At 50.3% G+C, this 15,231-nt stretch overlaps 1 protein-coding gene across 1 annotated transcript in view; it reads left to right on the forward strand.

Annotated features, from left to right (window-relative positions):
* The window catches only part of DPH1 (diphthamide biosynthesis 1), a 64,872-nt gene that overhangs the window by 36,145 nt on the left and 13,496 nt on the right, over positions 1-15,231 (forward strand). The window contains exons 6-7 of the mRNA XM_015421877.1: positions 2,385-2,506; positions 8,506-8,574. Of these exons, the coding sequence (XP_015277363.1) occupies positions 2,385-2,506; positions 8,506-8,574 (191 nt within the window). The remainder of the gene's footprint in view (positions 1-2,384; positions 2,507-8,505; positions 8,575-15,231) is intronic.

Genomic DNA, 15,231 nt, shown 5'->3' on the forward strand with positions numbered 1-15,231 from the left:
AGGAATTCATTAGCATAATAGGCCACACCTAACAGCAGAAACTCATTAGGATTGGCTACATTAGGGGTGTGTGGCCTAACATGCAAAGGAGTTCCTGCTACAAAAAAAGCCCAGGGTTTTGAGAAGAAACAAAGTAAACAGAATAAGAAGCAAAAGGTGGGTGTGGCTGGATAACCACACTTCTGGTAACACGGGGGGGTGGCCTAACATGCTAATGAGCTGTGGTATCAGGGGTGTGGCCTAATACGCTAATGAGCTCCTGCTGTTGGGTGTGGCCTGTTATGCTAATGAGTTCCTGCTGGGCTTTTTCTACAAAAAAAGCCCTGCAGTATCCCACCCACCACCGGCACATTTCCCCTTTCAAAATGCCGGGGATAGAACCTGGGACCTTCTGCATGCCAAATGGATGCTCTGCCACTGAGCCACAGCCCCTTCCCCCGGGCAGAGCATCTGCTTGGCATGCAGAAAGTCCCAGGTTCAGTCCCCAGCATCTCCAGCCGAAAGGTTGACATGGTAGGTGATAGGAAAGACCTCAGCCTGAGACTCTGGAGAGTTGCCGCCAGTCCGAGTGGACAGTCCCGTTCTTGATGGACCAAGGGTCTGATCCGGTATAAAGGTGGCTTCATGTGTACCCTCAACCAGTGTTCCCTCTAAGCTGAGTTAGCGTGAGCTAGCGCACAGTTTTTTAGCCTCCGGCTCACACATTTTTGTCTCCGCTCAGGAAGGATGACTCCAGAGCAAACTAATTTATGCAGTAACCAAATTGCTTGCTCACAGCTAGTTTGGTGTAGTGGTTGACTGCGCGGACTGTAATCTGGGAGAACGGGGTTTGATTCCCCGCTCCTCCACTTTGACCTGGCTGGATGACCTTGGGCAAGCCATAGTTCTGGCAGGGCTGTCCTTGATAAAGAGCCATTTCTGTCAGAGTTCTCTCAGCCCCACCTACCTCACAGGGTGTCTGTTGTGGGGAGGGGAAGGGAAAGGAGTTTGCTCCTCCTCCTCCTCCTCCTCCTCCTCCTCCTCCTTCTTCTTCTTCTTCTTCTTGCCAGAAGCTCACAAAATAGAATTTTTGCTCACAAGACTCCAAAGTTTAGAGGGAGCATTGCCCTGAACCCCCTCCACCCGCAGTTCACCTTTGAATCTGCACACTCCAGATAACAGGATGTATATTTTGGCATCTCCTCTCTGGCTGGGAATCACTCATTTGCCGTCCCAGCAGATAGCCAAGCGCTTGGCGTTGTAAAGTGCTAACAGGTGGCAGGTGGGGAGGCCCTACCAAGGCCCGAGAGCGAAGCACGTCCTCTGCAAGTGGGCAGAGATGGATGGGAGCCTCCAACGGCGGCTGTCTAAACATGGCAGCGTTGAAGCGTTAAGCAGCCGCCGCTTTTAATGGATGCCTTGTCAGGGGTGGTGGTAAGGCGCAAGGCAGGCACGTTCCTCCTGTAGCAGCGCCAAGATCCTGGTGAGCCAGCCCCGGTGGCACAACGGCCACATCCTTTGCAGGCCACAATTGTCCTCCCGTCCAGGGGTAGCGAGAGAAACCCTTCTGTTGCCCCTCTGTTCAGAGCAGGATTTGAGTCCGGTAGCACCATAAAGACCAACGAGATTTCCAGGGTACAACACGTCAGGAGTCAGAGCTTGGTGTAGTGGTTAAGTGCGCGGACTCTAATCTGGGAGAACCGGGTTTGATTCCCCACTCCTCCACTTGCACCTGGCTGGATGACCTTGGGCAAGCCATAGTTCTGGCACAGCTGTTCTTGAAAAAGAGCCATTTCTGTCAGAGCTCTCTCAGCCCCACCTCCCTCACAGGGTGTCTGTTGTGGGGAGGGGGAGGGAAAGGAGTTTGTAAGCCACTCTGACTCTCTTGGGTAGTGAAGGGTGGGGTGTAAATCCAATCTCCTCCTCCTCCTCCTCCTTCTTCTGTCAGATCTGATGGAAGGAGTTTTGGCTCTTGAAAAATTATCCCTGGAAATCAGAGTGCTTCCAGCTCAGGTCCTGGACTGGGGTGGGGGAATGAGCTTTTCCCGGCAATCGTCCCCTGCTCCTTTTTGGCCTTCCTGGGGGGCTCCCGGACCATTCCCCATTGTGTAGAACAGGCCTTACCTACTTCTCATCGTTTTGCTTGCCTAAATGGGACCTCTCTGTTCCCAAGGCAGTGTCCCAGATACTGGAGACTAGAAAAGGAGTGGCTGTCTCCCGGGGCCACTTGGCTGGCCGGCATTTGGAAAAACAGAGCTGGGTTAGGTTCCCCTTTGGGGATCTGACCCAGCAGGGCTTTGCTTGTGTCTCCCCATGGTGGTACCCCAAAGGCTCAAGAGGGGGAAATTCTCATTCGCTGGTGTCCGTTCTTCTTCATGTTTTGCTCTCTTCTCCCCCCTTCACAGGCAGCCACCCGGGAACTTTCAGCGGATTATACTGTCTGTACCCCGCAGTGCAAGCCTCTCTCACCTGGGGAGATACTGGGGTGTACGTCCCCCCGGCTGGCAAAGGACACAGATGCCATCGTGTGAGTAAGGATCCTATCACAGTGGCTAAGGCGGGGGCCTCGTGTTTTGTCCTGGCCTTTCCAATTTCATTTGAGCCGAAGGAATGTGCGAACGAAATTTTATCGATCTAAGTGTTTATATCCCACTTTGCCCACCAAAGTGGCTGGCAGCAGCAGGGGGAAAAATGTAATCTAATGCAATATAGATCGACCAAACAAAACAACAGGGATGCTCAAGCCTCTGCGGCTGATTCGTCCAAAGGCACTGAGCCCTTGGGCATGAGCCAGAAGGCAAGCGGGCAAGGGGCTCGTGCCCCTGGCCATTCTCAAGTTTGTACAGGACCTGCAGGAGAGTCAGACCAACCCAGCCCAGGGAGAATTCAGCAGCAAGCTGCCAGCAAGACATTTCTCATTCCTCCTGCCCTATACCTCTGCACATGTGCAGAATGCCTCTTACTCATCATCGTGAAATAGCAACTGGGGCAGTGCTCTGTGACCTCCTGTGATCATTTGAAAGAACTGGGTACCTTGAGAAACTTGCTTTCCATTGGGGAAGAAAAAAATTGAGATGCCGGAGCTGGAAAGATGAATAGTTTCAGTGGCAGGCAGGTCGGGAGCAGGGATTGCAGGGGTGTCACTGCGAGTTCCTAAACAATAATATTGGGAACGACAGGCGAACATCTCTGAAAGACAGCCTATTTCTATGCGTAGGCAGGGTGGGCGGGGTATAAATTGGGGGGGGGAAATCTTACCCCCTCCTCCATGTGCCATAGCAGGAGGATGCTGACTGCACCCTTGGCCCACTACATTTGAGGCGTCAGCAGTGAAGAAGAAGAAGAGAAGAGATTGGATTTATAACCCCGCCCTCCACTTGGAGTCTCAGAGCGTCCTACAGACTCCTTTCCCTTCCCCTCCCCACAACAGACACCCTGTGAGGTTGCTGGGGCTGAGAGGGCTCTCTCGAGAACTGCCCTTGGGAGAACAGCTCTAAGAGAACTATGGCTTGCCCAAGGTGACCCAGCAAGTGCAAGTGGAGGAGTGGGGAATCAAACCCGGTTCTCCCAGATCGGAGTCCGCGCTCTGAACCACTGCACCAGACTGGCTCTCTCAGTGCCCAGGAGGAAGTGTGCCCCCCTTTCAAATCCCCCAGATCCGCCTCTCCTGTCGGGAAAGGGCTCCCTGGCCAAAGACAGCTTGCAAGCAGCAGAGCCGCAGGCCCCTCTGGACCCCTCTGCCCTTTCGCCGCCAGGCCCCAGCCCAGCAGGGGAGGCGTCCTTAAGGGGAGGGCAGGGAGGTGGCAGCTGGGAAGACGAATGACTGGGAATGACTGGGGCCTGATGCAGCAACCCCATTAATTTTCTTTAAGGACAGTGAATTAGACGAGCCTCCAGCTTCCGCACACCTAATTATTGGAGGTAATGGAAATGCTTAATGCACTGTGAACATCATGCCGAGGAAGCCGTGGAAAAATAAATAGCAGATCCCGGGGAGGGGGGGGGCGTGTGCAAAGGGAGGGGGAGGGCAAGCTGCGGTAGGGGAAGGGGGGGCCCTTCCAGCTGGAGCCTGGCAAAGAGGAGAGCGAGGAGTATCTAATATTTCGGGGGGGGGTCTTTTCTTCCCCATAGTGTTGTGTACTCCACATGATCCTCTCTGTCTTGGGGGGGGGAGGAGTATGCAAATTAAAATGTGGGACATTCCCGTCTCCTTCTGCTCCCCCCACCCTATCTGGCCTGAGCCCATTCGGCCGTTGATTTGCTCTCCCTGGGGTGCTTCCCTGCGTGGAACGCCTCCCTCATCCAGAGCTTGCCAGAGTTCCAGGCCTGGCTGCCACACAGCCGAGCACCAGGGCGGCAAGGGAGAGAAGGCCGTGGAAGCAAGGCAGAGTGCCAGCCCATGCTCCCTCTAAGCTGTGGGGTCTTGTGAGCAGTGTTCCCTCTAAGCTGAGTTAGTGTGAGCTAGCTCACAGTTTTTTAGCCTCCGGCTCACACATTTTTGTCTCAGCTCAGGAAGGAGGGCTCCAGAGCAAACTGATTTATCCAGCAGCCAAATTGCTCGCTCACAACTTTAATGCCCAATAGCTCACAAGGTGGAATTTTTGCTCACAAGGCTCCACAGCTTAGAGGGAACATTGCAGTTGTGAGCAACAATTCTACTTTGCGAGCTCCTGGCATTAAAGCTGTGAGCGAGCGATTTGGCTACTGCATCAGTTAGTTGGCTCTGGAGCCCTCCTTCCTGAGCGAAGACAAAAATGTGTGAGCTGGAGGCTAAAAAACTGTGAGCTGGCTCACACTAACTCAGCTTAGAGGGAACACTGGTGCCAACCAGTTCTCTTCACTGGTCTCGTTCTAGTTACCTTCTGTGGGACTGGGAAGTGTGTGTGTCTGTCTTCACGGAGGTGCCACAGATTCCTGTGCCCTCAGGAGAGGTTACCCGTTGTGACTCTGCATGAGTTATCGTCAGCCAGGAGGCACATTCAGAACAAGGAGACACATGGGGGGGGCGGACTTCCTTGAGGACAGGTTATTTGTTGCTCTGTAGCTTCAGAGTATATCAGAAAGAAATGTTGCGCTAGTTTTAACTTTAAAAAAAGAAAGAAAGAAGCGCCTCTGGAAACATTGGTACAGAGGACAGAGTGTTGAAGAATGGTGCCCATAAAATGGTACTTTGTAGCAATACGCTCTCAAATGGACCATACAAATGATTGTGTCTCACAGTCCAAAGACTGATGGAAAAGGACTCAAGGTTCAAACAGCAGCCCTTTGTGGACCCATTCAATAGAACGAGGCCAGTTCGAAGTCCCCATTTTTTTTTTTGATAGAAATGTTAATTGCATCCACAGAATATAAAGCAGGGAAGGTGCAGAGCAGAACACCGCAGTATAGACGCCTGGATCTGGCGTGTTTGTTTTATTTATTAAAATACCCCCAGTGGATCCTCAGAGCAACTGACAATCGTAATATTAATGTGCTGCAAAACAATCAGATAGTTTGGAATGCAAAAAAGGGAAATTTAAAAAACAGGGCAGTCAGTGAAAGCAGTCACACTTTTATTTAAAGAAACCAGAATAAAGTATCTTTTGTGCATATCCCGGAGAACCAGAGTGATGTAGTGGTTAAGAGTGGCGGACTCTGATCTGGAGAGCCAGGTTTGATTCCCCACTCCTCCACATGCAGCCAGCTGGGTGACCTTGGGGCGGTCACCGTTTTCTCAGAACTTTCTCAGCCCCACCTACCTCACACGGTGTCTATTGTGAAGAGAGGAAGGGGAAAGGCGATCGTAAGCCGCTTTGAGACTCCTTAGGATAGAGAAAGGTAAAGGTAAAGGTTCCCTTGCTCGAAAGCCAGTCGAGTCCGATTCTAGGGTTGCGGTGCTCATCTCTGTTTCAAAGCCGAAGAGCCAGCGCTGTCCGAAGACGTTTCCATGGTCATGTGGCCGGCATGACTAAACACCAAGGTGCACGGAACGCTGTGACTTTCCCACTGAAGTGGTCCCTATTTATCTACTTGCAATTGCTTGCTTTCGAACTGCTAGGTTGGCAGGAGCTGGAACTAGAGATAGAGATAGCTCCAGGATAGAGAAAAGCAGGGTGTAAAAACCAACTCTGCTTCATCCTGTGGTTGAAGAAAAACTAGGCTGATAGTATCATGACCAAGCTGAATATACATAGCTCTCTGAGTGGAGTGTTCCGCAATCATTTCAACAAGTAGGTATCAAAAATTTCATCATAACTTAGTTGCAAGAAATTCTCTGAAGGAATGTTCCTAGGGCAAAGTGCTTGTATAAGGCATTAGACAAGCACTTTGCCCTAGGAACATTCTTTCAGAGAATTTCTTGCAACTAAGTTATGGTACATCGGTGAATATTAATGAAATTTTTGATACCTACTTGTTGAAATGACAGACCAAGAGTCGCTGCTTTCATCCACTTTCGGAAGAAGAATAGTATCGAAACGATAGAACATTCCGGAGACCATTGTCACACCATTTTCAACTGCCTTGTGCACAGTGCATTTATATGATTTTTTGTACACTCTTTTGTATAAATATTGTGATTGTTATTGAAATATTTTCTAGCGCAGTTACCTCACAGTTTCTTCTTTTTGCGGTCAATGGTGTGCCAGAGGCCATGATTCTTTTTTAATGGAGTAGGGTGGTCAAAGGAAGTGAAACAAGGCAAGGCACAGGGGTAAGGCAAATATACTTTAACTGCAGAAGAGAAAAGAGACCACAAGGCACACAAAGGTCTCTCACATCCCTTTAGTCATTGGGACTTTTTACAACAACAATGGTTCCCAGCAGCTGTGAGTCATCAGGTTCTAGGTCTTGACAGTCCCTTATGAAGGAGGCTGAAGCCAAGGAGGAATTGATCCTGTAGCCACTTGGATGGAAACTAGCTGCCACTACGCTCTGATCTCCAGCAGAAAATTCCCTCCTTTTCCAGGGGGTCTACGGTCGTACTGAATACCTCTAAGAGGTCTGGCGGGAGCCAGCACATACACTTCCCCCTGCTCAGCTGCTGGGGAAAGTGCAGCCAAGTCTCCAAAGCAGGCGAGAATCCACATTGGAAGGCTCCAGCTAGTCAGTACAGCTCTGGAGCAGGGCCGGCTCACTCACTAGGCAAACTAGGCGATCGCCTAGAGCGGGACGGCCCTTAGGGGCACCAAACTGCACCCGGCCCCGTAATCTGGGAGTTTCTTGATTATTTGTGTTTTTCATTCTTCCTAAAATGCATTTATTTTTGAAAATTGGTGGGCGCACGGGAGGGGGGCAGAAGGGATCCTCGCCTAGGGTGCAAAATAAGCTGGAGCCGGCCCTGCTCCAGAATATCTAAAGCTGTGCTGTCCCCACACCCTTAGGTAAAGGTAAAGGTTCCCTTGCTCGAAAGCCAGTCGAGTCCGACTCTAGGGTTGCGGTGCTCATCTCTGTTTCAAAGCCGAAGAGCCTGCGCTGTCCGAAGACGTTTCCGTGGTCATGTGGCCGGCATGACTAAACACCAAGGTGCACGGAACGCTGTTGCCTTCCCACCGAAGTGGTACCTATTTATCTACTTGCAATGTCTTGCTTTCGAACTGCTAGGTTGGCAGGAGCTGGAACTAGAGATGGGAGCTCACTCCATCATGTGGCACACTCGGGTCTCGAACTGCTGAACTACCGACCTTCCACAGCCTGCAGTTCAGCGTCTTAACCACTTGAGCCCCACACCCTTACAGCAGAGCAAAAAGTTCTGCACCTCTTAGGGTTCAGTATCTCAGATTTTAAGTGTACTTATTCTGTGGCTAGATTTCTAGAGGCTGCAGAGTCATATTGAAGGGAGGTGTTTTTTGGATAGGGTTTTTATTTGAGGGGTGGAGGGTTTTTTTTGCTAAGTTTTAATTGTTCAAGACTTGGTCTAAGAGTGGGGGAAGAAGAAGAACCCACCCCCTTCCATTCCTTCCCCAACGTGGTGGTTTTTGGCTCTAGCCAGTCCTTGAAATCATTGGCTCTGGTATGCCTCCATCTCTCAGTGGGGTGTTCATTGTTCCCCTCCCCCAAGTAGCCAGTCCCCTTTCAGCTGCTTTAAATTGGGGGGGGGGAGGGTCAAGGGCCTTCTCTCTCAGGGGCTCCATCCACCGCCTCGGGCTACACAAATGACTAAGTACCCGTACAAACGGAACAGCGACAGACCACAGCGACAGACCGTAGGAAAACTCAGATACGGTTCTGCAGTTAATGGAGAGTCTGGCCTGGAACAGAGACTGGCTGTTTAGCGACAAAAGCGCTCACAAACTGGTCCCAGTGGGCTACTAGCCTTTGAGGGGAAGGAAAGTAATAGGACTCCTGCAGCTCTGAAATGCTGTCTTGGATCGTCCCTGCATCTGCTTGAAAAGGGGCTCTAGCCCTTGGATGTCCTTGGCCCGGAACAGAAGGGCAGCAGAAGCCGCTGTCAGCAGGCATTTGAGAGGTGGGCGGTTAAGCATTAGCGTCCCGCTTTTGCCTGCCCTCCCTTTTGCTGATTCTGTCCCCCCCCCCTTTCTGTTGCAGGTATCTTGGGGATGGCCGCTTCCACCTGGAGTCCATCATGATAGCCAACCCGGGAATTCCTGCGTACAGGTAAGCGTGGGAGGGGAGGGGCAAAGGCCCCTCCAAAGGGATTTGCTTGGTTTTTTTTAAACCAGCTGGCATCTGATCAAGCCGGCTTCTTCCGTGATCTATTCCTTCGCTTTTGAAAGAGCCCCAAGAGAGTCTGTTGCTTCTTTTCCTGTGCCTCCAGGACCTGTGCCTCTCCCACTTGCGCCGCATCCCTCCCATGCCAGCAGTTTCTTCCGATTTGCTGCTCTCTGTGTTAACCATGGAGGAGGAGCCCAAAATATAGACTGGCCATTCATCTTCCTGTGGGAGTGGCTGATGGTTTGCCTCCATAGGAGAACCTCTGCAGAGTATCCTTCTGATGCGCACTGAAGAGAGAGGGTGTCAGGTCTTTCCAAGACTACCTAACCAGACGCTACTGGGAAGCCCAAAAGCGGGACATGAAGGTGTTCCTTTCTCCGTTGCTTCTCCTTGCCTTCTAATCGGCAGGGCTGTTTTTGGGCAGGAACGCACAGGAACGGAGTTCCGGCTGGCTTCCAAGTTGGCCACGCCCAGCAGGAACTCATTAGCATAATAGGCCACACCCAACAGCAGAAACTCATTAAGATTGGCTACATTAGGGGTGTGTGGCCTAACATGCAAAGGAGTTCCTGCTACAAAAAAAGGCCCTGGGTTTTGACAACAAACAAGGTAAACAGAATAACAAGCAAAAGGTGGGTGTGGCTGGATAACCACACTTCTGGTAACATGGGGGTGTGGCCTACTGTGCTAATGAGCTGTGCTGGCAGGGGTGTGGCCTAATATGCTAATGAGTTTCTGGTGTTGGGTGTGGCCTATTATGCTAATGAGTTCCTGCAGGGCTTTTTCTACAAAAAGAGCCCGGCTAATTGGGAAGGTTCCTTTTAGCTGTCGTGGCTGACGGCTGTCTGTCGGTGGGCCTCCCCTCCTTCCTGAATCATCTGATCCCCTCTAAAGCCGTCCAAGCCAGTGGCCATCCTTATATCCTGTGGCAGAGAGTTTCACAAGTTAATTATGATTGTGTGGTTAATGTATTTTCCCTTTAAGTGTGCTGCATCTACAGTCCATCTGTTTAATTGGACGACCACATGCTGTAGCACTGAAGTCCCCCCCCCCGAACATCATGCATAAATTTTACAAATTTCTGTTGCGTCATCCCCTAACTCTTCAGATGAACTGTTATCCCCTGAAAGGGAAGTGTTCCTTTTAGAACAGACACGTGGGAAACAAGAGATCTCTTTGCCTGTTCCGAAGCAACACATTAATCACTAAATCACAGGACTATGTATATATCGAGATGGCTACTCTCTTCCATACCCAATCTCTATAGGTTACAGCCCTCTGTCTGAAGGAGTCAGAAGTTTATTTATTTCCAGGTGTCAAGTAAAAACCTTGTACCCCAGGCAAAAGATCACTTGTGTTTCTTTTAAGGTTTTTATTTAAAATCAATCGAATCCTTCTTGAAACAAGTAAATATGGAAGAATCACTTTGACACGAAATGTACCTGCATATGTAAATGAGATCAGTAACAAGAAATACATATATATCATTCTTTATCTGATCTAATTAAAAGATAAAATGACAATTTCTGAGATTCTCACCAAAGCTTTTTCAGAAGGTTAGATAGTCTTGTGCAACCCACATCTGAGCGATTCAGGAGTGTTTTGGGTGTCATTCGGATAGGGGCCCAGTTACATGAAATCCACGTGACGGTGCCAAAACCTTCCAATTTGTCACTTCTGATGATATGAAGTGAGCGCTTCCCTGAGCCCAGAAGAAATTTGCTATAGAAATAAATGTATCAAGACCGTGAACTATTAGATCAACTTGTTCAGAGATTTTTCTGGGCATCCGTCCATCTGTTTAAAGTATCTCTCCTTCCCGAGGATGGGACATTGAGTACACAGCTGAGAAAGCAAAACGTGTACATGTTTTGCAAATCTGAAGAACTAAAACAAATGGTCAGGCCTGCTGTCTGTTCAACCAGTGCCTTTAATGGACAAACATCTACGACATCCTGGTCGCCTTTAACTGGAAAAGAATTCAGCTTTCTCCCCTCTTTGTCTTTTCCTTGTGTGGAATCTTTGCCTCCAGAGGCGCAGGAAGGCCAGAGATGAGGATTGCTACTGGGGCTTCTCCATGATCCTTTTTGCTGCTTTCCGCTCTAGGCTGCCCCCAGCACGGAGGGCACTAGGCAGGCTATGGCACACCCCTTCCTTCCGGCTCTGATTTTTGCCTCCCCAGCCCTGGCATCTGACTAGGGTCACTCCTGCCTGGCAGATCTGTCAGCCCGATTTGGGACTATTTTGTTAAAAAGAGTGGTGGGACGGGATGGGATGGGAGTTGCGATTACAGTGGGAAAAGAGGTCAAACCACTGCTGGCACTTTGGACATCTGCTTTGAAGAGAGGGGCCATTTACAGGTGCTGAATTGGGGTGGGGGAGAAACACAGGCCAGGTCTTGCACTTAGCGGACTTTTGTGTTCAGAGTGGGGGAGGTGAGAGTCCAGTAGCACCTTAAAGCAGAGGTGTCAAACATGCGGCCCGGGGGCCGGATGAGGCCCCCGGAGGGCTTCCATCAGGCCCGCAGTGGAACTGGCTATCTCCTGCTTCCAGTTCTGCTGCTGCTGCTGCATCATAGCTTGCTTCGCCAGACTCTCTTAATCACTCAGCCATTTCATGTTTTTACCTGGGTCCTAAACTCAGAACTCTGAGCGTGAGATTTCTGTGGTGAATGTCGATAAATCAAAAGTAAGTTTGCAGCTTGCAGAGCTAATGTTTTAAGCATGTTTTTATTTTAAGTTAAAAAAAAATCTGTGTTTGTGTCCTTTATAAAGTTTACATCTCCGCTACTTGGCGTTGCATTTTATGACACACACGGCCCAGCCCGACAAGGTCTCATTTATGTCAGATCTGGCCCTCGTAACAAATGAGTTCGACACCCCTGCCTTAAAGACTAACCAAATTTGTGGCAGGGGAGGTGCTTTCATGAGTTAACTGCTGACTCACGAAAGCTCATGCCCTGCCACATGTTTTGTTAGTCTTTAAGGTGCTGCTGGACCCTGCCACAGACAGACTAACTCAGCTACCCATCTTGATCTATCTTCAGAGTGTGTGTTTGTGTGTGGGTGGGTGTAATTTCTTTGTCCTGATCATAGTTCCCTCTAAGCTGAGTTGGTGTGAGCTAGCTCACAAATTTTTAGCCTCCGGCTCACACATTTTTGTCTTAGCTCAGGAAGGATGGCTCCAAAGCAAACTGATTTATGCAGCAGCCAAATCGCTCGCTCACAACTTTAATGCCAGTAGCTCACAAAGTAGAATTTTTGCTCACAAGACTCCACAGCTTAGAGGGAACATTGGTCCTGATTGACCTGATTTGCTCCCCTGTGCAAAGATGCCATTGGCTCTACCAGTGGGGTAGGGAGAAATGTGGATGCTGCACCCATCTAAAAAGGTAAAGGTTCCCTTGCTCAAAAGCCAGTCTAGTCTGACTCTAGGGTTGCGGTGCTCATCTCCGTTTCAAAGCCGAAGAGCCAGCGCTGTCCGAAGACGTTTCCGTGGTCATGTGACTAAACACCGAGGCACACGGAACACTGTTACCTTCCCACCGAAGTGGTACCTATTTATCTACTTGCAATTTCTTGCTTTCGAACTGCTAGGTTGGCAGGAGCTGGAACTAGAGACGGGAGCTCACTCCGTCATGGCACCCTGGGTCTCGAACTGCTGAACTTCTGACCTTCCACAGCCTGCAGTTCAGCATCTTAACCACTTGAGCCGCCGCAGCTCCTACCCCCCCAAAAAAAACCTTTGAGGGGGGAGAAAGGACAAGTTAGATCAAGCAAAGGATTGAAATGCCCCCTTTTCCCCCGTAAAATTGCCCTGGTCGGATTCGCAGCCTCCAGCAGCTGCTTTGAAATAAACACCCCTCTGCCCCCCATCCATGCATGAGAGCCAGCGTGTGTAGTGGCGAAGAGCGGGGGACTCTAATCTGGAGAACTGGGTTTGATTCTCCATGCTTCCTCCACATGAAGCCTGCTGAGTTTGGGCCAGTCACAAGTTCTCTCAGAGCTCTCTCAGCCCCACCTGTCTCACAAGGCGCCTGTTGTGGGGAGAGGACGGGAAGGCGATTGTAAGCAACTTTAAGGCTCCATGAGGTGGAGAAAAGTGGGCATAAAACCCCACTCTTTTTCTTCTTCATCATCCTGCTTTGCTTCAAGGGGGAGGCAGTTGGGTTCTGCAGTGGCTGTCTGCAGTTCGGCCTTTGACACACACACACACCCGTCCTGTTATGTTACATGGGAAAAAAATCTCCTACTCCTCTGTAAACAGAACACTGAGTCCTCTAAGCCACCCTCGGTGGGATAGTCTTACCCATGCTTCTCAGTCTGTTGGGTTTGGATGTTGGCAGGTCTCCAGTGGGAGGGAGTTCCAAAAGCGATCGAAGTGGCAGCCCCCAAGAACCAGTTTGCTTGTGAGTGGCCAGACGTTCTGTAGACCTTTCATACTGGTGCAGGGTTGCGTGGGACGGTCATTCCCATGAAGCGTCTGATCCAAAGAGGCTTCCTGCTGTGTCTCTGCATGGTTGAGTGTGCCCGCTTTGCACAACAAGTTACCCTGGGCTGGGGGCAAGTCATTCTGCATCACCGCTTCTGGTGTGGTCAGATCCTTCCATCGCTCCCAGTGCAGCAGCGGGACAATGGCCTGCTCTCAGAGGAGGCTGCCTGTTGCATCTCTGGATGCTGTGGTGGTGGTGGTTCCAGTAGGATACTGCATTAGTGTGGAAAGATGATTGCTGGACAGCTGCTTCTTTTGCACGTGGAAAGTTCCTCCAGGTGTAAGTGTGCCTCTGCTCTTTCATTCAGACATTTAATTCCATGGGCAGGAGTTTGGAACACCCCGATCTGAGTGTTTGTACCTCTCTAGAAGTGGCTCCAGTGGGGGAGGGGGAGCCGCCACCCGCATCAGGTGGAGTGGGTGCCATCAGCTCCTCTGAAATCTAAACATTTTGACAAGCACCTGCATAAGCGTTACGTGGAGCTCCCATTAAAGACTCCAGCTGCTGCAGGCACAGGCCATAAAACACCGTGATGAGGCTCCTGAAAGCCGATGAAATATCCGGTGCACGGGCAAGGCTGGGCCCACTCCTCGGAATCTGAATTTCTGAGTAGTTCATTTGTCACCAGCAGGCGGGGACGGCAGCTTTATGGGCTGGGGGGGGCGGCCCAGCCTGGGTGCAGCTTGATTAAAATTCCCTTTGTCGAGCCGGCCAACAAATCACCCATTTCCCTGGAAGTCAGGGAGCAGAGAGAGTGGACCAGCACTGTGGGAGAGCGTGTTGCAGCCTCCCATGGGTGGAAGGGGGCTGGGGGCTAGCCCCATTTCCACTCCCCATAACCAGACATCTCCTTGGGCTGTAGCTTTTGCATAGGGAAGATGGGACACCCCCCTGCCCACGGAGAGCCATTGCCACTCCGAGGATGTTGTCTGGGACCAGATGGATCGGTGGACTGACTTGGATCAGATTGGCCAGTGGCGAGGTAGAATGCTCCCTCTAAGCTGTGGAGTCCTGTGAGCAAAAATTCTACTTTGTGAGCTACTGGCATTAAAGTTGTGAGCAAGCAATTTGGCTACTGCATAAATTAGTTTGCTCTGGAGCCATCTCTCCTGAGCTAAGACAAAAATGTGTGAGCCGGAGGCAAAAAAACTGTGAGCTAGCTCACACTAACTCAGCTTAGAGGGAACACTGGTAGTGGGCTGTCGTGGTGGTGTCGGGGGGAGGGTGTCGCTGGTTTTTCCTGCTTGTACAGCCCGTGCCTTTGGAGGCTTGCACAAAGTGTCTCAAAACGATTTCATTCATTTCAATATTTACACTCAACAGCTCAACTTCCTGAAACCCAAATTAAAATAGGTTGTAACAGGTGCGGTACTACAAAAATATCCATGGCACAGCCAATCAACAGAGTGCCGGGGATTCAGAACCCAATCAGAAAGTGGCAGCTACTGAAATCTGGTTCTTCTATTTGACAAAAGGCCACTTTCGCACTGTCATTTTTGTCTCTTTTTTGTCCCAATTACTTTGGGTCCGTCCGCCCCCCCCCTTTCCACACGTGTTTTGCTCCCTCTGGGACTACTAGAGAGAGCAAAACACATGGGGGGGGGGGACCCTGAAGCAATAGGGACAAACGAGTACAAAAATGAGTGTGGAAGTGGCCAAAGTGAGCTTTGACTCACAAAAGCTGATGGCCTGCAACGTTTGGTGGTCTGTAAGGTTCCACTGGATTCAATTTTTGTAAAAGCTCTTCTGAAGGGCATTGCTGTATCCTGAGGCCAAAAATGCCATTGGAAAAACGGTGCCGAGCCCATTTTCCTGGGGAAAGGAGTTCCACCATCTTGGTATCGCTCAGACAGTGCGGCTCATGGAAAGGGTCCTCCACGGAAGATCTTAAGAAACGGCTGCCTTCCTATGGGAGTCCTTTATCCTGAATTTAGGCTATGTGGGGCTTTAAAGTTTAAAACCAGAACTGAGTCTTGAGAATTCAGGGCCAGTGGAGTCAACACACAATTGGCCTAGCCCCACCTGAAGATTATATTCTGAACTGGAAAACATTTCTGGATGCTCTACTCATATATTTATTTATGTAATGAGTGGATCTATTTCTGAAG

Source organism: Gekko japonicus, unplaced genomic scaffold (assembly GCF_001447785.1).
Source record: "Gekko japonicus isolate JY-2015 unplaced genomic scaffold, Gekko_japonicus_V1.1 scaffold21, whole genome shotgun sequence".
Classification (NCBI taxonomy): Eukaryota; Metazoa; Chordata; class Lepidosauria; order Squamata; family Gekkonidae; genus Gekko; species Gekko japonicus.